The sequence below is a fragment of the Myotis davidii genome, unplaced genomic scaffold, assembly GCF_000327345.1.
Source record: "Myotis davidii unplaced genomic scaffold, ASM32734v1 scaffold73, whole genome shotgun sequence".
Lineage (NCBI taxonomy): Eukaryota > Metazoa > Chordata > Mammalia > Chiroptera > Vespertilionidae > Myotis > Myotis davidii.
In genome coordinates this window covers 3,948,611-3,974,507 of record NW_006286675.1, presented here as the reverse complement: position 1 = coordinate 3,974,507, position 25,897 = coordinate 3,948,611, and the positions used below count along the sequence as shown (strand labels likewise).

General features: G+C 40.9%; 1 protein-coding gene across 4 annotated transcripts in view; it reads right to left on the bottom strand.

The window, feature by feature from the left end:
• Positions 1 to 25,897, bottom strand: part of ATG7 (autophagy related 7) — a 239,242-nt gene that overhangs the window by 186,129 nt on the left and 27,216 nt on the right. For all 4 annotated transcript variants that reach the window (XM_006758276.2, XM_015560374.1, XM_015560375.1 and 1 more), the window contains exons 6-9: positions 24,036 to 24,152; positions 22,579 to 22,728; positions 7,941 to 8,029; positions 4,275 to 4,396 (exon numbers count right to left, since the gene is read on the bottom strand). In XM_006758276.2, coding sequence (XP_006758339.1) covers positions 4,275 to 4,396; positions 7,941 to 8,029; positions 22,579 to 22,728; positions 24,036 to 24,152 — 478 coding nt within the window. The remainder of the gene's footprint in view (positions 1 to 4,274; positions 4,397 to 7,940; positions 8,030 to 22,578; positions 22,729 to 24,035; positions 24,153 to 25,897) is intronic.

Here is a 25,897-nt window from a genome sequence, read left to right as displayed (position 1 = left end):
ACCCATTTCTGTGTTCCCTATCCACTCCTTACCACCACCCAAACCTGGAGATTCAAGTTGCATGTGAGGGAGATAAAAGCTTTGAGGAGCCTACAGTACAGGAACATTGAATTTAAGTTGGCTTTGTGTTTCCCAAATTTACCTGGCTCTCAGTATCTCCTTCCATCACTGGTAACACATTTAGGGAAAAGCAGCTCTATTCTACTGTTGCAAAAATCCTCTTAAAAACCTCACTTGCTTTGTAGATACTCCTGCTACCTCCTCACCTTAATGGAAACCTGACTTTCTTGGTGAAAACTTGCTAATGGGGTCCAGCCACTCTCTTACACTCGCCACATCTCTAGATCTCACTGAATCCCTGAAATTCACAATAAAGCCTCAATTCCTTCGCAGGGAATTCACCCAGCTACAACCCACCCTACCGGCATCCCCTTTAATAGTCTGCCTTATATAAGTCTCTGAAGGAACAGAAACTCCTTGACTTAATGTACAAAACTATTGGGAGAAATTTTGTTTGTTTCTAATGATACACTGGTATTCTTTGGCCACTCTCCTTCTTTTAGATTTCTATTGACACCTCTATTTTCCTTTCCTTGGAAACTTTTTAGCTTTTGACCTTTCATTTAAAAAAAAAATAGTATTGCACCCTGACTGGTTTGGCTCAGTAGATAGAGAGTTGGCCTGCGGAATGAAGGGTCCCAAGTTCAATTCCGGTGAAGGGCACATGCCCAGATTGCAGGCTCGATCCCCAGTAGTGGGTGTGCAGGAGGCAGCCAATCAATGGTTCTCATCATTGATGTTTCTCTCTCGCCTTTTACCTTCCTCACTGAAATCAATAAAAGTAAAATAAAATAATATTGCTTAATATAATTATGGGACCTAGAAGGTGTTGATTTCATTTACATAATCTTTTTTGTGTGAAAAGATGAGATAGGATGACCAATGGAAAACCTTGGAACCAATCATTCTGGAAAGCTATTTGAGCCTCAATTTGGCTGGGGGGCATCATTCACAGAAAGAAGTCCAAAAACAAATGTCCCTTCTTTTTCTAATTCAGGCCTCTGGTGTGGTCCTGTTTTCAGAGTCATGAAAAATTAAAACTGATATAATAAATTTGAGTTCTTAAAAGAGGTTAAAACTTCAAAATTCTTTTTCTGGGAAAAAGAATTCAGACTTGTTACTAAATCATATTTCCTTACTATTCTTACATTAATAAAAAATGCTTCCCTAATACACAGCATAAGAAACCTGGCAAGTACAGTCTAGTACAGTAGTTCATAACTCCAGCCTAAGCTTTCTCATAAAAAAAAAAATCATGGGACAAAAACAAAATATCATTTCAAATTAAAACATCTCAGTACTCAAAATGCTATAGCTATTTCTAAGAAAATTAGATGTACTTTAAACTTACTGACAATGAAAAAATTCTATACAGGCTGTCCCCCCAAAATGTATACACACTTTAACAGATGATAGCTCAATTTTGAAAATGAAATGTATTTTAATAAACATCCTATATAATAAAAGCATAATATGCTAAGTGTCCGACCATTCGTTCGACTGTTTCACCAGTCACTATGACACACACTGACCACCAGGGGGCAGACACTCCGACCAATAGGTTAGCTTGCTGCTGGGTTCCAGCTGATCAGGACTGGGCGAGACGGTCGGACATGCCCTGGAACCCACCAGTGATCCCTCCCCGGCTGGCCAACCTCCTACAGTCCCTCCCTGGCCAGCTAGCCTGGATCAGGACTGGGCTAGATGGGTTCTTCCACGTCCCTCCCTGGCTCCAATCAGCCCCAGTCAGGACTGGGTGAGACAGGCCGGACCTGCCCTGGAGCCCTCCCATGGTCCCTCCCTGGCTGGCCAACCTTCCACAGTCCCCCTCCAGCCGGCCGGTCCCCATTGCCCCAATCAGGACTAGGCAAGATGGCCCTGACTGACCCTGATCGCCAGCCATGCCAAGGGACCCTACTGGTGCACGAATTTGTGCACTAGGCCTCTAGTTACCTTTATAACTATTCAAAGTGCCTGTATACATTTTTGGGATACTATAGATATTTAATCTATCATATCTGCTTCCATATAAACTGTATCTATAAGTCATATCCAAAATTATTGAGAAAGATTTTTAGGGGAAACTTAGGACCTGTTTTCCCAGTTAGTCAACTAGGAGGAACATCAGGACAGGAATTAAAATGGGGGCTCTCCCACCCTCAGCAGCATCTGCTGCCTCCTTCAGCCAGTTGCCAGGATATTCTTTATATTAGCAATGGAGGGTGGGTTTGGCTCCACTATGAAGAGTGTAAGAAAATACAGGATATTTAAAATTATACTTGTTATACCACTGCAACTATGGGCTGTCTTAGAAATACTAAAAAATCCTGCTATTCTAATACCTTCAGTTCATACTATGATACAGAATAATTATTTAGAAAGATTTTTTTAATCCTTGCCCAAGGTAATGTTGTTGTTTTTTTAATTTTACTGATTTTAGAGTGGGAGGGAGAGAGAAACATAGATGTGAAAGAGAAACATCCACTGGTTGCCTCCCAATGCAACTCAACTGGGCATCAAACCTACAAACCTAAGATGTACCCTGACCCAGGGATTGATCCTGAAACCCTTTGGTGTATGGGATGATTCTTCAAACAACTGAACCACCTGGCCAGGGTGAAAGATAAAGTTTAATTTACAGCTAAAAGGGGAACTATTAATTCACATGAAAAAAATAAAGAAAAATTGCCTTTCCATCCACATTCAAAAAAGATGTATTGAGACATTACTGGATTATAGAAAGCCTCTTTTTCAAATGTAAATGCAGTATTTCCTGGGTTTGCCAGTTCCATCAAGCATCAGTAATACTGGGAACAGGGAATACGAGTAATTCAGTGACTTTAACTTAAAAATGGAAAGAAAAGTGCCTCCTCCAAGGGTGATTGGCAGGATTTAGGGAGGGAAGTATGGAAGGCAATGGTGGCCTACCAGGTATAGACCAGGCCCGCATTACTTCTTAGTTAACCTCATTTCCCTAGAACTACCCTCAAGTTGTGGCTTTAATATAACAAAAGTACAGTATGTAAGTTAGCATCACATGGAAGCTATTTTAGAATGTGCCAGAAGAGGGTGCTAAACCAAATGCAATTATCTAAAAATAGCAGGGAGGCAATGCATTTATTATGGCTCAAAGTAACAAGTAAGCCACTTCCCCAATTGTCTGACCAAGCACTTTGAGGTCAATCTCTCTAAGAAGTCTCTTTAAGACATTTATCAGTGCTACAGCAAAGAATTACTGATAAAATGTCATCAGAGTCAATCCTGGATCCTTCTGAATTCTGCATTCTAGAAATGCCAGCTCAGAAGAAATTTTAACATCCTCCCCTCCCCACCGCACCACTAAAACACTTTAAGGCACACAACTTGTGGATTAAAGAAAGCAATGTGCCTTGAAGCTATGTGGGACACTGTGAGGAGCGAATTGAACAATGTATGTGAAACTACTCTGAAAAGCATGTAAGACACAAAAATCTGAGGGATCCTTTTGGAGAGTGCTAGGCTTAGTGTCATAGGAAATTAACATAAATCAGCATTTATGAAGCACCTATAACATGCCAGACATTGTGTTCTGTCTTTTAAACAGGACAGATTCCTCATAAGGAATATTCCATGTGGTGGTTACTAGTAAGTATCAGACTTCAATATGTGTTCTGTGACATGAATATAAACATAAGTGTAACACACACACACACACACATCTATATAAAAGGTCTGTGATCCTGTTTCCTTATTTATGAAAGGAGGAGAATAGCTGATATCTATCACACAGGACCAAAATGAAAAATATTAAATGTGGAAAGAGACATGGCACTTTTGCTCACTCATTTAGTGCATGAAGAGTAGAATCACACACAACTTTAAGTTTGTAACAAATAAGTATGTGAGTGCATTAATATTTCATTTTTCCTTTCAGAAGGGTCAGGAATAAAGATTGTGTCTTAAGCAAAAATAAAAACAAAACTAGGGGGAAAAATATCCTTAAGATTGAAAAATCCTGCCTGGAGAAAATTTCCTGGGGACAATCTTTGCCTTTGTGCCTGTCAGACTAGCAGAGCTGCTCTCTGTTCAAGGGAGGTGATCACATTGACAAAGAGGTAGAAATTGTACTCTTCTCTCCCTTCTGCTGCTATTGTAAAAGGATGAAAGGAAAGTTAAGCCTGATTAGGTTTATGACAAATAATCATTATATGCATTCTCAGAGACCAGCCAATTACCTGGGCTAAACGCCATTTCTGGAAGCTTCACTTCGAAGATGATGCTGTGGGTGATGTCTCTGACCCCCTGCAAGGTGCGGTCCCGGAAGCAGAGGACTTCAACAGACTGGAAACTACTACTCCTGATGTTAGGCCCCGGTTGGTTTTTGTTTTTATTTTTTTAAGGAAGGAAAAGAAAGAGCTCACATTAGAACTTCAGCAAACCCAGGTGGAAAGAATGCAATTCATTGTAATTATGCTTCTCTGACACCCTCAAGGGATGGCCTTAACCAGGGGTGGGCAAACTTTTTCACTCGAGGGCCACAGTGGGTTCTTAAACTGGACCGGAGGGCCGGAACAAAAGCATGGATGGAGTGTTTGTGTAAACTAATATAAATTCAAAGTAAACATCATTACATAAAAGGGTACGGTCTTTTTTTTTTTTTTTAGTTTTATTCATTTCAAACGGGCCATAGTTTGCCCACGGCTGGCCTTAACCTTTGAGAGATTCTGAATACATCCTTGTCTGCTTCCTTTGTCTTGGTGCTTAGAGGCTGAAGGCGGAATAGGCTGTGATTTCTTTCGAGGTGAATTTCATATAACAATCTTAAATAATTCCGACAAAGCTTAAATGTAGGAGAAAAAAGCTTACAAGACATTGAAAAGAATGGCTAGGGCATTCATGGGTTCTTCTGGTTGCCCTTCTCTCCATCTGCACTTACATTCTATGAAGCCACACTGCAGTAGTTAGGAAACCCATGTGCACTAGATAGACTGACTACCTGGATAAGCACTAGTAAGTATAACCATTCTCCCACTAGGGACAATCTATAACTTAGCTACCTTCATTTTTTAAAAGTAAACATTTTGATTTAAGTAAAGTAGCCACAAACTCAAGTACACAGCTTTTAAATATAAAGGAGCCTATCTCATGGCTTCTCCCAGTTATTAACCACCCCTTCAAAAGTAACTACTACTCTAACTTCCAAGTATATATTCTTTTATATTGAGTTTATTTCACTCAACATGTTTTTAAAACTCATCTATATTGATACATGTATCGGCAGTTCACTAAAATTTGTAACATAGCATTCCATTGCAATGAATACACCACAATTTATTCCACTCCATTTCATTACTGAATGACATACGGGTTATTCCCCGTTTGGGGATATTAAGATCTAGAGGCCCGGTGCACAAAAATTTGTGCACTCGGGGGAAGGGGAGGTCCCTCAGATGGGCCTGTGCCCTCTTGCAGTCTGGGACTCCTCGGGAGATAACGACCGGCTGGCTTAGGCCTGGGGTTGGGGCGCCGCCACTGTCTCACTCAGGGCAGGACCAATGGGGAGGTTATGGCTCTACCCCGTCACACACAGAGCAGGGCCCGTGGGGGGCGGGGGGGTTGGGGCCCCGCCCCCTGTCACACACAGAGCTGCAGGGCGATCAGGGGGTTTGGGCGCTGCCCCGTCACGCTGATCCCGGTGCTGGGAGGCATATTACCCTTTCACTATATAGAATAGAGGCCTGGTGCATGGGTGGGGTTGGCTGGTTTGCCCTGAAGGGTGTCCTGGATCAGGGTGGGGGTCCCCACTGGGGTGCCTGGCCAGTCTGGGTGAGGGGATGATGGCTGTTTGCAGCTGGTCACACCCCTTCAGGGTGGGGGTCCCCACTGAGGTGCCTGGCCAGTCTGGGTGAGGGGCTGAGGGCTGTTTTCAGGCTGGGACTGAAGCTCCCAACCGCTCCGTTTTTTCTTTTTCTTTTTTTTATTCTGGGCCAGCTTTAGCTCTGAGACCTCGGCTGCTGAAAACAGGTTTCTGGCCTTTGTTTACCATCTGTATTTGATACAATGTTGCGGTCCGGCTGGCTGAAGCTCCTCTGAGTAAAGCAGGTTTCTGGGGTTTTTTTTAGCTTCTTTATTCACAACATAGTTGCTTAGAGTTGCAGCTGAGAGGCTGGCAAGTCAGGCGGGGAACGTTGGAGTCCTCCGTCACTGAAGCAAGCAAGCCTCCCTGTTCGCATCAGCTGCCTGGCTGCCGGCCGCCATCTTGGCTGCCAGTTAATTTGCATGTCTCGGCCCTACTCTGTGAGTGACAGGGGGATTAGCCAATGGGAAGGGTAGTGGTCGTATGCCAATGACCATGTTTCTCTTTTATTAGTGTAGATAATGCTGTGACAGCCCGGCCTATGTGGCTTAGTGGTTGAGGATCAATCTATGAACCAAGAGGTCACCGGTCGATTCCCAGTCAGGGCACATGCCTGGGTTGTGGGCTCCATCCCCAGTAGTGGGTGTGCAGGAGGCAGCCGATCAATGATGTTTCTCTCTCATTGATGTTTCTATCTCTCTATTCCTCTCCCTTACTCTCACCCTAAAAATCAATGGAAAAAAATATTTAAAAAAGATATATTCTATATTTTTAAAATTTGTTTTTTAAAAAAATCCTTGTCCAAGGATATGTTTTATTTTCAGTTGATTTTTAGAGAGAGAGGAAGGGAGAGTAAAAAAAAAACAATGTGAAAGAGAAACATTGATTGGTTGCCACTCATATGTGACCTGATCAGGAATCAAGCTCAAAACCTTTTGGTGTACAAGAAGATCCTCCAATAAAGTGAGCCTCCCAACCATAAACATTCTTGATATGTGTTTTGCTTGTATCTGAGTGAGCATTTATGTATGATATATACTTGGGAGTACAATTGCTGAGCTATGAATATTTTTAACTGTGATAGATACTGCCAGTTTTCCAGCAGTGTCTGAGAGTTCCAATTGCTCCACATCTTCAACAAGACTTGGTATTGTGATTTATTAATGACTAGAGGCCCAGTTCACAAAATTCATGCATGGGGAGGAGGGGGGAAGAGCGAGTAGAGGGGGGAGAGGGTCCCTCAGCCCAGCCTGCATCCTCTCTAATCTGGGACTCCTTAGGGATGTCTGACTGCCAGGTTTAGGCCCAATCCCAGGAATCAGACCTAAACTGGCAATCGGACATCCCTCTCACAATCCTGGACTGCTAGCTCATAACCACTCACCTGCTTGCCTGCCTGATTGCCTCTAACCACTCTGCCTGCCAGCCTGATAGCCCAGTCTGCTGTTCAGTCATTTGGTTGTCCCTCCCTAACCCCCGCTGCCGGCCTGGTCGCTCCATTCAGCCTGCTGTTCAGTCGTTTGGTCATCCCTCACTACACCCCTGCTGGCCTAGTCACAGGCAGCCATCTTGTGAGGGAGTGAGGTTTAATTTGCATATTGCCTCTTTATTATATAGGATTAGTATTTCATTTTATTTCCTTGATGATCAATGATGTTGAGCATCTTTTCAAATGTATATTGGCCTTTTAGGTACCCTCCTTTTAAATTATTTTAGGGTAGGACAAAAGAAGGCTAGAAGCAAAAGAATAATCCTATCTGAAAGCTGAAGAGAGGACTGAAGAATTTCAGGGTCAGAACCTTTGGCTACTTGCCCTGCCATATTCTGAAACATCTTTAATACAGTATGGTCACAGTCTGCAGCTCCATAACAGGCCTGCTTAGGGGCTCAACACTGACGGAAATTGGATCATGGCTGATTTATTGACTCCCACCTGGTTTGTGTGCCAGAAGTGGGGGGAAAAAAAATGCAGACATAGGCAGACACACTGTCAAAAACATACAGACAGACAGACAGACAAGACAGTCACATGTAAATACTGTACCATTTGTGGGCTGCTAGGACCAAAAAATTCCTCAAAGGCCATCCAGGGTATTGGGCTAAGTTACAGGGATCATATACACCAACTGTTATCTGTGAACATAAAAGTCTTTCTGAATGAGTGAGGTACTATACAGATTCACAATACAGACATTGCTAATACTTACTCTTCATTTTTTATGCTGTTCTGCAAAAGCATTAATAATTAGACACTTGGTGAAGGGCTATAGGGAAGAGAAGAAAGTAAAATGATATAGGTATAGAGGACAGAACTTCTTGATGACAGAAGCTATCAAATTCTTCTCTGCACTCCTGTACCTTGTACTGGGCCTGGCAGAGAGTAGGAACTAGATACATTTAAAAGAAAGACTGAAAGGAAGACAGGGAGGGAGGGAGTACTGTCAACTGTCAGGGCTCACATAGAAAAAAACCTCTCCTAAAGAGACAATCTGTGAAAATTGCTAATTTTTATATAACGAGAACATCACAGGGCCACTATCATTGTCATTGTAAGTCTATAGTCAGATCAAATTAAAAAGTCAGATGCCCTTGATTACTATTCCTACTCCCACAACTCTGACCTCTGCTAGAAAACTTGACTCAACTTCAAATACCATTTCTTCAGTGATGACTCCTCATGCCTAAAGTGGTCACTCTGTTCTCTCTGCTTCCACAGCATTTTGAACATTACACATAACATTTTCACTTTTTCTGTCTCCTTTCTCTCAAAAGACAATAAATGCTGAGCACCTAGCTCTTGATTTCTAAATACCATTCTCCAATAAAAGGAATCAGGGCTCCTTGGACACGTGGCTAATTCTAGGGCGGAGGCAGGAAAAACACAAGAGGAACCTGGAGCATCTTGTATATTAGAAAGGAAGGAAGTGCTAAGTAAACAAAAGGATGGGATGTCAAGGGGACAGCAGAGCCAACTGAAAGGCCTGGGAGGGGCAGTTGTGGGGTGAAGGGGATCAATGGGGAAAAAAAACAAAGAGAACAGCTGTAATACTTTCGACAATAAAGATAAATTTTTAAAAGTGGTGTTGTTTTTTTACCCTGATAAAAAGAACAAAGAACTCTCAATGGCCAAGGTTGGATCAATATGGGAAACAAAATAACTCATATGAGATTATAATCCATAATGCAAAATAAATATCTATGAGACCATTCTGACATAAATAAATGATGGATAAGTAAATACGTAAAGATAAAGGAACAAGTCTTCCTCTTAGATTTCCAAACAATAGATGTAGATACATGCCCCCTCCAGAAGCAGAGCTTAATCCTTCTCCTCAGTGAGAGCAGTTGGAGTTAGTGAATCACATCCAAAGAAAAAATAGTAACCTTGCAGTGGAGAAACCTGGCAAACACTACTTAACCAAGTGATCAAGTTTACCACCACCAGGGATGCTATGTGGATATCAGGAACCCCTTGACATGATGTGATGAAATGGGTGTTTCACCTCGGTGGTATTCTTTCCAAAAACCCATAACCCCAGTCTAATAATAAAAAAGACAACATTAGCCTGGCCAGTGTGGCTCAGTGGTTGAACATTGATCTATGAAGCAGGAGGTCAGGGTTAGAATCCCAGTCAGGGCACACGCCTGGGTTATAGCTGATCCTCAGTAGGGGCGTGCAGGAGGCAGCTAATCAATGATTCTCTCTCATCATTGATGTTTCTTATCTCTCTCCCCCCACCCTCCTCCTCTCAAATCAATACACACACACACACACACACACACACACACACACACACACATTGGATAAAAAGGAAAGTCTGAGAAACTGTTACAGACCAGAGAGGAGGCCTGACAACAAAATGCAATGTAGTCTCCTGGATTGGATGCTGGAACACAAGGAGGATGTTATTGGAAAACTGGTGAAATCTGAGTAAGTCTCGAGTTTAGTTAATAGTAATGTATTAATGTTGGTTCCTTGGGTTTGATAAATGTACCATGGTTATTTAAGATGGTAACATTAGAAAAAAACAAAAAACAGGGTGAAGGAATATGGGAACTCTTTGCACTATCTTTGCAACTTTTCTATAAATCTAAAATTATTCCAAAATAAAAAGTTTATTAAAAAAAAGACAGCCCTGGTGGGTGTTTGGGTATTGTCCTGTGCACTGAAGGAATACCAGTTCTACTCTCAGTTGGGGCTCATGCCCACCTTGTGGAATTAATCCTTGGTAGGAGGTGTGCGGGAGACAGCCGAACAATCCTGTTTCACTCTCACATCGATGTCCCCCCCTCCCCCGCCCTCTCTCTTCCCCTCCCTTCCCCTTCCTCTCTCTCTAAACATCTTTAAAACACACACACACACACACACACACACACAACAATGAGCATCTAGAGAAGAGTATCTTCTTCATCTTTCCATGATCAGTTCATAGATACATTGCAGATACTTAGTGAACGCTTATTGAATGATGAAAAAAGATGGATAGATAAATGGATGGATGGCTAAATGATGGATGGATGATAAGTGGAAGGAGGAAAGGAAGGAGGAAGGACAGATAGCTGTCAGAGAACCGTAAGTTAACCCACAGGTGTCCTTTACAGGTATACCCGTGGGTTAAATAGAAACATGGCAGATAAACTTTGATTACTCTAGATCCAGTTATTTCTGTAAGAATGGGATCAGTCCAAACACTTCCACTTATTTACCACAGTGCTGAGTACAGTGTCAGCCACAAAGAAGGAGCTTAACCAATATTCACATGAAAAAAAGCAGAAAGACAGAAAGTAAGAGAAAGATGGAAGAGAGGGAAGGGGGAGGGAAGGAAGGAGAGAGAGGAAGGAAAGAAAGAAGGCCACAACGCCACCATCCAGAGAGAAACACCACCTTGGTGTATAACTTCCATTTATTCTTTACATAAATATATTTTAATTATTACAACTTTTGAACAAAAATGGAATCATGCTAAAAATACTGTTTTGTATCTATTATTCGACTATGAACTCTCTTCCATACTAATGTCATTCTACAACCACTGTCGGTAGTGGCTGAATGGCATTCCACTGTATTGATGTACCACAACTTTTTTCTATTTTCTATTGAATAACAATTAAATAGTCTTCATATGAGCTCAATAAATCTCTGGAAGTGTCTTACTATTGTCTTATGAGATAATTACTGCATTATTTCAAAGGTATTCCTAAAAATATTGGCTGCCTTCTCCACTATAAATTTTCTTATTCCCAAGACTGAAGTGTTTTGTCTAGTAGCTTTTCATGTATTAAATGCAAACAGATGCATATTTAATTCAATATAAACAGACTCATAAGTATGGCCATCCTTTCAGAAAATACAGAATACCTTTATTTGAGATTTCCTTTTCCATGGGAAGATATAGCATTAGTATCTAGAAAACTTTTAAAAATAGAACTTGCAGAGACTATTCTGAGGACTGCCCCTGTCAATGAGTGACCTAGGGAAAATTAGCTCCTCCAGGCCTCAGTGTTGTTTATCTGAATCACTCAGGCATTTTATACAGACAGACTAGAGGCCCAGTGCATGAAATTCTTGCACTTGGGGGGGGGGGGTCCTTCAGCTTGGCCTGTGCCCTCTCGCAGTTCGGGAGCCCACAGGGAGCAGGCCTAAGCCGTCAGTCAGGCATCCTTTTTTACTGCCTTGGAGGCAGGAGAGGCTCCCACCACAGCTTCTATGCCAGCCATGAGCCTGGCTTCTGGCTGAGAGGTGCTCCCCCTGTGGGAGTACACTGACCACCAGGGGGCAGCTCCGGCATTGAGTGTCTGCTCCCTGGTGGTCAGTGCACGTCATAGCGACTTGCCAACCAGTCGACTGTCTGCCTCCTGGTGGAAAGTGCACATCATAGCAAGCAGTTGAGTGGCCTTAGCATATAATTAGCATATTACTCTTTGATTGGTTGACCGGACAACCAGACAATCAGACACTTAGCGTATAAGGCTTTTATCTTTTATAGGCTATGCAGAGAGGGTCTTTATAGAGGTCTTCAAGTTAACATGAGGTCATTAGGATGGCCCCTGGTCCAATATGACTGGTGTTCTTAGAAACCGCCCCTAACCACCTCTGCCTACTGACCTGACTGCCCCTAGCCTCTGCCTGCCGGCCTGATTGCCTCCTAACTGCTCCCCTGCTGGCCGATTGCCCCCTAACTGCTCTCCCCTGCTGGCCTGATCACCCCTCTAAGTGCTCTCCCCTGCCGGCCTGATCGCTCCCTAACTACTCTCCCCTGCTGGCCTGATTACCCCTAACCGCCTCTGCTTCGGCCCCCACCACTGTGGCTTTGTCCAGAAGGACATCCAGAAGATGTCGAGTCTAATTAGCATATTATCCTTTTATTAATATAGATGACTAGTCTCATCACTAAAGATTTGGAATCACTAATAATGTTAGCAGAAATGCCCATGTTCAGACTTTTCATGTTCAGTACCATCTCATTTAATACTCACTACAACTCTATGAAGCAGGTACTATTATTTTCCCCATGATTCAGCTGTAACAGAGGGTATGTGCTGGATAAACTATAAAAGTAATTATCACTTAAACTTCAATTAAAAAAAAATCAAGGGCATTTACAACTCTGTTACCCAGCAAGAAAAGGGGAGAGAAGGGAGAAATTAGCTTTCTATTCCTCTAACATTTGAAATGGGTTAGAAAAGAAATGGCCTAATACAATTAAACACACACACACACACACACACACACACACACACACACACACACATTGGCTGGAGCAGTATGTGATCTAATCCTGCAGCTCATTGATTTTAAGATCTTCGGGAAATTCTTTCCTCGCCTCTGAAATAAAGGAGTTGAGTCATTTTATCTAAAGGGATTCCTTTGAGCTCCAGAATTATAGAACTTCAAAGAACATTAAAGAGAAAAAAAATCCTACATAGGTTACAAAACAAGACAGATAATATTATTAAGGTTCAATTTTATAGAGTGTCTAAAGGCTATTCAATTTATTTAGGAAGAACCTACACAGCATCAATTCAGAAAATGCCATTCATATAGAGATTTTGTGTTTTAATTTTCAAATGTGACTTCATAAACCTGGGCTCTTATCAATGTCCTGAGTTACTCTCATTTAACCTTGGACAATTTATTTAACCTCTCTATGCCTTAGTTTTCTCATCTATAGGATAACTCTCACCTACACTTAGCAAAACCATAGGCAAGCACTCTACAAATAGTGACTATAACACAATGTAAATAAACTCTATTGTAATAACTTAACTCACTATTTGTTCAGTTCAATCTATCACCATTACATAGTTATCTATCTTCAGTAACAAAGCTATCTTTTATTAACTGGTAGAGAAAAGAAGTGGATAAGTTCTAGTTTATCAAATATTCTCTAGGTCTATGCTTTATCACCTGCAAATGTAGAGTTGGGACTAAGTGGTACTTAAAGTATATAAATTAGAATGTTATATTATACTAGAGGTCCGGTGCACAAAAATTTGTGCACTCGGGGGGGAGGTCCCTCAACCTGGCCTGTGCCCTTTCGCAGTCTGGGACCCCTCGGGGGATGACCACCTGCTGGGTTAGGCCTGCTCCCTGGGGAGAACAGGCCTAAGATGGCAGTCAGACATCCCTCTGGCAGCCCGGGAGCCCTCGGGGGATGTATGACTGATGGCTTAGGCCCACTCTGCATGGGGAGCCGCAGTCTGACAGCCTTAGTGCTGCCGAGGAGTCGGGAGAGGCTCCAGCCACTGCTGCTGCGCTCATAGCTGTCAGTCCAACTTGTGGCTGAGCAGAGCTTCCTCTGTGGGAGTGCACTGACCCACAGGGGCTGGTCCCAGCCACCCAAGCTCCCAGTAGAGGCTGGCTGGAAGCAGGTATCTGGGATTTATTTGTCTTCTATAATTGAAACTTTGTTGCCATGAGCAGAGGCCACAGCTGGCTCAGGGTTGGCAGGAAGTTTGGCTTCCTCCTTTGCCGGTGCAACCAAGCCTCCTGCTTGCTCCAGCTCCGTGGCTGCCGGCCGCCATGTTGGTTGGGTTAATTTGCATATAGTTGCTCTGATTGGCTGGTGGGCATGGCTTAGGGCATAGCGAAGGTATGGTCCATTTGCATCTTTGTCTTTTATTAGTGTAGATACTACAAATGGGTGCCTAATTTCAAAGAATAAGCATATTTCTGACACTAAATACAAAGACAATGAGATAGGAAGGTAAGAAAAAAAGAAATCTTTTTTTTGAGCAGAAAAGATCAGGAATAAGTTCTTAGAGCAACATGACCTAAGATGAGCTACAGAAAAGTAATGAACTGCTAAAGAGAAATCTATCACTTACCCATAAAAGGAGGTCAGCGTGAAAATGCTTTGAAGTAACCCTCCTACTCACATGAGGCAAGCATCTGGACAGAAAAATGACAGGATTCATTTGACACTAGGCTGAACATCGGTTAATAACCCTTTGATTTTTTTTTGAAGTTACTCCAAAACCTGTTAAGTGCTTTAGAAACTAAATCAGGAAGCTCAGCTATTATAGAAATTAGTCAGCACAATGCTAGCAAGCCAGCTGAACTATTTGGGTAATCAATAAAAATTTTTTAAATGGCAATCAGAAATGATCATTAACAAGAAGTTCTGGGTTTTAGAACTGGCTTTGCTGCAAATTCATTGTGTGAACTTGTACAAATCACTTCCTTTTATGATATAAATCAGTAGAAAGAAGCAAAATGTAATTGGAAAAATACTTTGTTTAAAAGGTTTATGAAATAAATATTTCTTTCTACTTGGCTGAGAGCATACATCTCATTGAAGTGGTCCAGTCATGATCTGTCTATGATCCACCCAGCCATGTGCTGGAAAAGTACAACATGAGAAAGGGAAGGAGGGAAATTGTCAGCTTGAGTGTCTTTGAGAAATTTTTACCCTAATCCCATAAAACATGACAAATGGCTATTACCTAAACATTTGCTATAACAGAAAATGCATAAAAGAAATTACATGTTTTGAAAGTGTGACAAAATTATTCAAATCTCTAATGCCCAGTGATGTAACAGACGACTGGCAAGATGCAAAGATCGCTAAGTGAAGAGCCCACTAAAAGCATACCAATGCTATTGCTCTTGTCTAAAGATTCTAAAGCCCTAGAATTAAGGCCTAATGTTTTTGAAGTTACAAAACATTTCCCAAACATCCCATCTTCAGTAACTGCTTTGAAGAAAACAGAAGACTCAAACAAACTTTCCAAAAAGATTGGCAATGGGGTAACTATTTAGGCTGTTTTTAATGCAAACACAAGAACTATTTGTTGTAACAATATGGTGCCACCATGACTTGTAAGTGGAATCAACATTTTATTGAGGGAAATAAGAACTTAAACAATGCTCATTTTCAACTGACCAAATGTATACAACATTCAATGCTGATAAGGGTACATTGCTGGCAAGAGAGAAAATTGGCAATTTGGAGCAATAGTTATAAGCAGTGGTGTGCTAGAGACAGTTTGCAAGAGCCTACTTTCTCTTCCCATCTCCGAATAATGTGACTTCACAATGGTGGCTTGAAATTGGCTGTGATGGGATTACTGACACCATGAAATAAGCAAACACTACAAAATCAGGGTCCCCTAACCCCAAAAGCCAATTGTCAAATGGATAACTTTTGATTATAAGCCTTAAAATGTTCAAACTCTTCAACCCAGTAATTCTACATCTAGAAGTATAAGAAAATAATTCAAAATATGAAGGAGGGGAGGAATTTCATGCACAAAGAAGCTCCTAATAGTAAATAAGTATAAAAAATATAAATGTAAAATTTGATAAAATTATCAAATGTATCAATTTAAAAGGATGTTGATATAGAGCATAATACTATTATGCTTAAACTAGTGGCCTGGTGCACGGATTCGTGCACACTGAAAGGAAATTAATTAGAAGAAATATTTTAATATTGCTATTTGCCCTTTCTCTATAATAGAAGTGTCAACCAAATTCACAATTGACAATGACAGATGGAAACACACGCGTGCAATTGGCGCCAGAGAAAGCTTTATATGTATCACGCATGCACAAGCCAACTTAGCCTTTTATAGATATAGAACAAATTTGCTTAATTAGACCAGCTTTCTGATTTAGTTAAACTTTCCCAGCCCAGCAAATTACCCCAACTTCTCTTTCAGGTAATTGTCAGCAACACAGCAGTAAATATCAACATGAAGCAGATTATTATTGTAGATCACGCAGGGAGAACAAAGGGTAAAATATTTAACTGAAGCTGTGTTTGACTATATTCTGTGCAGTGAGAAAACCTGAAGTCATTTTCTAGGTCCACCATTTTTTACTTCTTTTCAGTTGGGTCAAGTTTCTAAGCTTTCTAAATCTCTGTTTTCCGGCTAATGAAAAGAAAATAGGATTCCACAGACTCTCCTATCTACTTACTTCAGGACTTCTGTGAGGATCAAATGAGATGAAGCAAAAACTTAAACAGTTGAAGAGCTTTATAGTACTTCAAAAACAGAAAGATACAGGTAGATATAAAATTAATGAAACCATGTGTATTTCAGATCATTTATCTGCCAGTATTCTCAAAATGGGTACACAGCATTGTCCAAAATACAGGTGATGAGCTATTTATGAGTCCTAAATCATTTAGTGGGTCACAACTATCATTTTTCAAAAAAAGATAAAACAGAATAGAATAGAAAATAAGCACAGTAAAGTATTACTTTGTTAATGTTTTGTTTGTTATATATGTGTATATATACATCTAAAGACACACAAAAATATGATTATTGAGTCATAATGTAACAGTTGTTTTTAACTATCAGTAACAAAGTTTGGCATTAGCAATCATCTTAACAACCATAAATCAGCCAAGAAATGAGAGAAAACCAATCAAAGATGCATCTGCTATTGAGTTTTAATTTTAAGAAAGCAGCAAACTGGTAAAAGCTTCCTGAATTGTCTAGGGATTTCTGAACTGATAACCCTGCAAATCTCAGGAGGGCTTCTCCAGCAGACAGACTAGTCCTAATTTCTTCAGCAATTTTTGAAATCCAAAAAGGCAAGGAAGTTTGCCTTTCTTTGGTAAAGGCAAAGTCAGCAGCATGACTCAGGGCCTCAAAATTCCATTTTAATAGAATAGCTGGAGATTGTTGTTAGTTCAAAGAAAAGAATTTTCTTTTAAAAATGAAAACTGACAAACTTATTCTAAGAAAATATAGTGGGAGCAACTATAACATGTGAGTAAAACTTAATAAAGCCTGTTTATATCCATCACCTGTTAATTCTCACAACCACCTACAAGGAAGAGGTATTATTCCTGCACACTTGTGCATGAGAAGGGAGCTGAGACTCAGAAAGTTTGGCTCATGAAGTTGCAGTCAGGACCCAAAATCTGGCCTTCTTACTCTATCATAACATGCTCTGAGCCAAGGAGAGAAAAGGGATGCTTCTTTTTCCATTATATGAAGCATTCTGACTGTAGAAGGTAAGGTGTTTCACATGAAAATAGGTCATTCCGTTCTCTACCTCATTTCTCTTCTCCTCATCTATAAAATGGGAACAATACTACTCACTTTGTATGGTGTTGGAAGGATTATGAATAGCAACTATAAGTAGCCAGCTCTGTGTTGGGCACACAGTCAGAGCTTCGGGCATAGTAGCTGCAGCTGCTGTTGGCTAAGTGGACAGTGAGGAATCATGATTCTCTTCGGGGGCAGGTACCCACTCTCTCCCAGCCAGCTGAGGCTCCAGACATCAGTGAGCAGTATCTTTAGATGCAAAGGCCCCACTCTGGCTTGGAGCAGAAATGAGCCATCTCCCTCCTTATCTCAGCAATCCCACAGAATCCCACAGGCAGGCTTTATCTTCCTCTGAGCCAGGGACCCAAACAGGACTTATGAATGGATTTGAGTGTTCTGTAGATCCTCTGACATTAGATATTAGACCTGTGTACAGATATGTATTTTTCTGGGACGAGGATCCATTACTTCCACCAAATTCTCAAGGAGTTATTCATCACCACCCCTGTCCCAAATTAAGAACTACTTCTCTAAATTACCCTTTGCAAATCACATACCTCCCTCATATTCCTTCTCCAGGCAGAACACTAAGCAGGTCTGTGACTAGACATAAACTTAAATGGGACATTTGGGAAAGCCTTTATAAGATACATGGCCTTAATCAGATAGCAGAATACTCACACTAAAGAGAACACTATAAGAAGCCATACTTACAGTGACCTACTACTTATTAAACGCCTTCTGTGTGTCAGGTACTAACCCAGTTGCCTCACATATGTGAGCTCTAATCTTCACAACAACTCATATATGCATCCATTCTTCCATGTTTTTTACACACCAGGCAAGATACTACAGGATGCAGATGCAATGGATGATAAAGCAAAGACAGGGTACCCCCCCCTCACAGAGCTTACATTTACATGAGAGAAAAAGATATTATCAAAGGTCACCCAAGAAAATGTACAATTACAACTGTACTAAATATTGCAAAGAAAAACTACACAGTGCTATGAGGGCCCAATGCAAGTATGACAACCCTTTTTACAGAGGTCAGGGAGGCTTCTCTGAGGAATCATGATTAAGTTTAAATCCAAAGAAAGAATAAATACTTCACTGGGCAAAAGGGAGAGATGGAGGTGGAGTGGAAGAGGCAGAAGAGACGAGAGAAAAGGGCTTTCCAGGCAAAAGGCGCGTGTAAAAGCCCTGTGGCAGGAGAGCACCCAGCAGCACCTTTGAGGTGTGGTGAGGTGCAAAAGCAAGAGGGAATGTGGACTGACTTGGGGCTGGAACTGCACAGGGGCCAGGCCACGGAAAGTCCGTGTGCCATAATAAGGAATTTGGATATTATTCTTAGAGTTCAGGGAAGAAGACATTGCTAGTTTCATTTGGAGAGTGACAGGATCAGATTTGCTTTTCAAAGAATTGTTTTTGGATAATGGGGACAGATTAAAGGGAGGTCAGAGTAGACACAAAGAGATGATTAAGAAGATATTGCAGTAAAGCAAGTGAAAGATCACAGCAGCTTAGCCTGGGATGGTGAGCAGAAGAAATCCAGAGGCGGCGGACTAAGAGAAGTTCAGGACAGGAAATCCATAGGACATGGGGATGGTAAAGGACAGAGTGGTCTGGCAGGCTGCCCAGATCTCTGGCTCTCATAGCTAGATGGAAGGTGGTATCACCGCAAGACACTGATGCCCAGAAGAGGATCAGATCTGAAATGAAGATTATGAGTTCAGCTTGAAGATACTGAATTTGAGGGGGTGGAGGAACCAGGCAACTGGATAACATGGTCTGGGGTCCAGAGGGAGGTTCATAATGGAGGAAGTGGTCACAGGCATCAGGGACACAGTGAGATCCTCCAGAAAAGAAATCAGACTGAAAGGAGAAAAGCTTGGAATGATGCCGACATTTCTCCACCTTACATGTGCAGACGCCCAGGCTCACAGAGAAACAGTGACTTGCCCAGGCATTTCAAAGTGCTGGTGAGAGGAGGAGGCGGAGAAAAAAGTAAAGCACCAAGTCAGAGCTCCACTGCAGGAGTTCACACTGAAAAGAATGCCTATTTTTTGAAGAATAAGGCAAAAGCCTTCAAGGACACTTCATGAATCAAGAACACTAAAAAGAAACTGGACTTATGTGAAAGAGTGAACTAGATTAATAAAAATAAAAGCAGAAACAACTTCAAGTGAAGTGATGTTTAGATTGCACAGAAATCTACTTTCCCTGAACCCCATTGTGACTAGACCAGTCCAAAACGGTCTCTCCCTCCTCTCAACACTCCCACATCAGGTGCTCATTAAGTGTCCAACATTGCACTAAATGTTGAAGACACAGTGTGGGGTCAAACATAATTTTTGTGCTAAAGTTGCTCACAGGCTGGTTAGGGAGAAGAGGCAGGCAGATAAACAAACCAACAATGACGGTAGAGCTCAGTCAGTGCTAGGAGAGAGGCTGCTACCCAAACACAGAAAAGGGCTATCAAACAGTGATGAACCAGCCCAGCCAGCGTGGCTCAGTGGTTGAGCGTAAACCAATGAACCAGGAGGTCACGGTTCTATTTCCAGTTGGGGCACATGCCCTGGTTGCAGGCAGGAGGCAGCTGATCAATGATTCTCTCTTATGATTAATGTTTCTCCCTTCCTCTCTGAAATCAATAAAAATGTATTGAAAAAAAAATAGTAATGAACCTAAAAAGGGGTGAGATCCTAGCCAGGTGAAGGAAACAGAAATAAATGCATTTCTTTTTTTTTTCTTTTTTTAAAAATATATTTTATTGATTTTTTACAGAGAGGAAGGGAGAGAGACAGAGAGTTAGAAACATTGATGAGAGAGAAACATCGATCAGCTGCCTCCTGCACATCTCCTACTGGGGATATGCCCACAACCCAGGTACATGCCCTTGACCGGAATTGAACCTGGGACCTCTCAGTCCGCAGGCTGACGCTCTATCCACTGAGCCAAATCGGTTTTGGCGATAAATGCATTTCTGAAGGCACGGGAAGGGTGAAGGGAGCGGGGAGAAGCATTGGACATTTGGAAGGCATAGTTGTAGACAGAACATAGGCTGCTTCTTGAGGGATGAAGCTAGAATGATGGACAGGAACTGGTTTGAAGAGGCCCCAAATGCCAACCTAATTTGTTTTACTTTATCCTGAAGTCAACAGGAAACATAGAAGAGTGACATGATCAAATTTACATTTTAGAAAATGCATTTGGGCAGTACTGCGAGGGGTAGATGGGACATTCAGGACCACAGATGGGGAGGTTGCCCAGGAGGCCATGAAACTCCTATGAGGCCATCCATCTGCACAGTTTCTGGTGAACCTTTCTAGAAGAAGATGGGGCACAAACATCCAAAGTATCAATCATATCATTTCATTGGCACTTCTCTTCGACTACCTGAATTTTTAGTTAACTTTCCACAAGTCATGTCTCATCTCCCTACAAGACCTCAGGTTCTGTGAGAACATATACACTGAGTAATTCTAAGCTTTCCTAAGATGCGACCCTAAACCAGTGAAGTGCTCTATGCCTGAACTTGGCAGGTGGTTGGTCTCAGGGTCAGGGCACAGGTAAACTTGCCCAAAGTACTTCAAAGGAGATTCCAGAGATTTGTTCAGTCCTTGAAAAGATATTGCTGTTGAGCAAGAAAGGAATTGGATGCATATTTAAGCACCTGCTGGGTATTTTATTTACATTATCATGTCTGATCTTGACAAAGCCTGTAGGAAACAGTATTATCACTATTTAACAGCTAGACTAAAGTAAAGAAAGATCATGCAAATTCCCCAAAGTCACTGAGCTACTAAATGGCAATGTTGGGTGTCAAATCCAGATCCATTTGATTCCAAAGGGCAATCTGCCCCCAAATGATAAGAGAATGGAATGGAAGAAAGCACACGAGCTTTGGAATTCAGACCACTTGGCCGTATGACTCTGAGTCTCATTTTCATTAAATAGAAAATGCAGATACTAATAACACCAATTTCACAAAGTTATTATAAGATCAAGTGGGTTAAAGCTCCCTTTCAACTGTAAAGTGCTCTGCAAGTAGTTATTATTTTGGTATACGTGCACTTTGGGGGAGGACCTTTTATTTACCACTCATAACCTGAATTAGTTGCCTTCAAACACAGGCCATTTAATCCTGCCTGCTATCACAATAGGACCTCATTCTAGACTGGACTTTACATTATTAATGGTTGGTCTCACTGCTACTAATTTAGCTACAATTCTGTGAAACTGCCTAGGGGGAGATAAAATAATTTTAATAAAATTTCAATCCTCAGTCATTATTTTAAAAAGGGCTTCCGCTGAAAAAGAGTATACTTAGACATGATGTAGATATGGTCCCTTCCCTTTAGGAGCTTACAGACTAATACAGCACAAAAAGTAATCTGTACAAAGGATTTGTTGAGTAGAAAATGAGGATCAAGGAATAAGTGCCATGAGATCAGAAAGGGATAGGTTACACATGGCCCCACCCTGAGAAGGCTTCACAGTAGAGGCAGAATTTCAATGAAAAGAAGGAGTTTCATAGGATTTTCACAGGCAGAATATATTTCAGGAAGATGATACAACATGAGGATAAAGAGAGATATAGGAAAAGTTCTAGGCATAACTGATTGAGCGGGGCGGGGGCAGGGGGTTGTCTACTGAAAACAGACAAACTTAGTTGGAGCAATGGTTTAAGAGGAAAAAGGTGAAAGATGAGGCAGGAAAGTAAGCTTGGAGCCAGAAGGAAGACACCATTAACTCTTCATCAATAAATGATATAGCGAATGTGAGCAGTTTGAGGCCGGCCCTTCTTTAGTATTGGTATACAAAATGGAAGCAAGAAGACTCTACCTGTCCAGAACTACAGTGGTAGCTCTGGGAATAAATTAAAACATACATACAAAATATATTGTGAAGGAAAACTGAAATAACTTCATTATTAATGGGAAGCAAGGAATCCAAAATCACTCTGAGGTGCAACAGAGCTAGAAAATTCCGAAGCAGGAGGTGATCTGGGAACTGCAGTGTGGGAGAGAATGAAGATAATGAAATGTTCTGAAACATTCTTTGGAGGGATAAAGAAATCAAAATGAGTTTGAATTTTGCAGTGGTCTATCATAACATAGACCATTGGATTTTTTTTACTGGGTAATGAAGTGACACTCAGTTTCTCTGACCTTTGTCCTTTGATCTTGGAAGAAATCACTGTAGTTTTTAAGCAAGGAAACCAGCACCGTGTTCTCATCATACTTGATTAAGAAGTAAGGTAATGCTGGGACTCCTTCAGCTTGACAAAGATCATCATATGCACACTCAAGGGCTTGAATCTGAAAATAGGAAACATTGAGTTATTCTCCAGGAATTACATATATGGTGCTGAGCTAAAAATTAACATATAATAAATGGTAATTTCAAGCCAGAGGACTGGAAATGACTGATCACACCACTGTTATTCTTTTGCAGCAAATGAACATAAGAGTGACCCAAATAATGCCACTTCACTTTTACATAATATTTTTCACATGCATGGTGGTGTCTCTTAGGGGCACAAAAGGACATTTTATGGTACAGCATGGTAGTTCTCTAGGATATGAGCCACAAAGGTTGAGAGAGGTATCAACACATTATTTCTCTTCTGAGATAACCAAGCATGATTCTACAATTGATGAAATTTAACCTGAACCATTCCATAATCTTTAACAGCTTTATTGAGATACATTCACTTACCAAACAACTGACCAATTTACAGTGCACAATTCAATGCTGTTTTTAGCATGTTCAGAGGATTATGCAACTATAACCACGATTTGAGAACATTTTTGTCTTAAAAGAAAACTCACACCCATCAACAGCCAGTTCCCATGCATAATTCTTTCTCTCAACTTATATTTCTCCTTGGGAAATTAGTTCCACAAAACCATAACCTTTGATTTTTCTTAGTAAACATACTTATTATTTTTTAATCAGTAAGGGCTGCTCCTTAGTTTCAGAATTCAGGGTTTTAGTGACTGATGTACTTCATGAATTCAAATCATCTTGCCACTCAATTTTTGCTTCAATAACAGTCAGAATTCTTTGGTTTAGGGTCTGTGTTCTATCAGTCTGATGATTTTCTTTGCTCTTTTCTGAACCATTTCTAATGACCTTATTATCTTTCTTAAACTGCAAAGACTAACTCTGCATGTATCATTCCGGATACAGAAGTTCTGCAACTTGGCATGAGGGAAGAAGAATGTCTATTTAGTTTCAAAGGCTCTCATCCTAAAGTATAGTGCCTTATGATCCCCCCACTAAAAGTGAAAACTGCATTTTAGAAAATTCTTAGTCTTTTTAAAATGTTCCTATAATTCCTCCCTACTGGCTTAGAATGTTACCAAATGCCACTGAAAGCCTAGAAAATTATTGCTCACTACTTCTTCAAAATGATTTTATAAACATTTTGTAAATAAACCTGCTCCAAGTACCATCACTGGAAGATTCCATAGTGACCAGCTCTTCATTCAGACAAGTGTCTATCTGTCGCGCCAAGTGAGTGCCCCAGTAGGCCTAACCTTCCCTACCAAATGGCACAGAGATAAACTAGGCTTGCACATTAAACCCAATTGTACCTACATTTTGCTTTATTTGTTGATACCTGTTTTGGTGAAAACCTTTGACCCAAGCCCACTGGTCCCTGAATGAGGGGTATACTCTCAGGAAGGCAGAGAGCAGGGGAGCAAAACCAATAGTAGAAGTGGTACTTCTTCAGATCCTAAAAGAAAGAAAGAATATAACAGGATATCAGAATAGCAACAATGACTACACTGAAATGCATCTATTACTGTAACTTCCCATAACCAGGTAAGACAGAGGACTGATACACACAAGATATGACCAGCTTCTCAGAAATTCTCATCTCCAATAGAACTCATGATATTTCTGTCATTGTCCCAAAACATTCCCACACACCACATACTACTATATCAAGATAAACATACTTTTTTGGTCATGTGCTACAAAAAGTGTTCAGTATGTAATTGACATCATTGTCAACATTGTTCAATACACAAAACTACCCTGGGAGGTAACTATTATCCCATTTTATAGAGAGAAAACTAAAGCTTACAGAGGGGTGAAGAACTTGAATAAAACCATGTTATTAAAGAAGCTGTGCTTATTCATAATCTATATAAGCTGAGATCTATATATTGCTCTTAGAAATGCCTTATTGGTGAAATTCAAATAAACAACTATGAAGCACTTGCTATGTACAAGGCAAAACATTAGACACTGACAATAAGAAGATAAATAAAACCCAGTCCCAGCCCTTGGCCAGCTCACTTTCTGCACAAAGCAGAGATAACATGAGTGCTGCATGTCTCAGAGAAGAGGCTCTAAGAACTAAAGAACTTCGGGCAAGAGATGCAGGAGAAAGAACTAGGCGAAGCTGTCCGAGGTATTGTTCCCACTCAGGCTGAAAGCTCTTGCCCCTGAATTCTTGCAGCATTTGTGGCTGGAAACACTCATGTGCAGGAGCCCAGAGTTATGCAGCGATTTGGCAGCTTACCTGCCAGTCTGTTACCACGGACCACAATGCAATGGATTTGGCTAATTAATAGTTCTTCCTAAATCTTGCTTGCTATGAATAAAAAGTGGATGGCTGCTCCATATTGAGATATAATTCATATACCAAAAATATATTATTGGGATATAATTCACATACCATAAAATTCATGATGCTAAAGTATACAATTGCGTGGTCTATTTAGTACTAGTATATTGACTAGGTTGTACTACCATCATTACCAATTCTAGAACATTTTCATCACCCCCCTACAAAAAAAAACACACCAAAAAACCATTAATTAGCACAGCAACTTTCACTGGTGTGCCACAAGAAATTTTTAAAAAAGGAATACCTGACTATAGTCAGGGGCACTGACCTCTTTTTCCTTATATTGTCAAATTTAAAAAATGACAACAGTCATTTGTGCATGAATAAGAATTATACCTATTTTTTTGTCAGATGGGCAAAAAATGTATTTTTTTGTATACTGCAGAATTTTAGTAATTAGTTTATGTGTACCATGAGATGAAAAAGGTTGAAAATTGCTGCATTTGCAGAAAATTCCCATTTCCCCTGGCCTTATCTCCTGGAAACCACTAATCTATTTTGTCTCTATGCATTTGCCTTTTCTGGACTTTTCATATGAACTAAACCATATTAGATGAATTTTTAAAATATAAACTTTATATATATGTGTGTGTGTATGTGGGTGTGTCCAGCTGAGAAAGTCTAGTAATTATAATTTCTGCACTCTTTAATGTTAGGTCAAAAGGGGGTCCAGGAGCTGATGCATGCCTCTGCCAGGCAGATGGTGATGTAGATACTGGGTGCTTCCTAGAATCTGTAACAGGCCAGTGCACCAGGTAGATGGTGACGCAGATACCAGTCCCGCCCTGGAATTCCTAACAGGTCAGCTACCAGACAGATGACGACACCTGGAAACCATGACA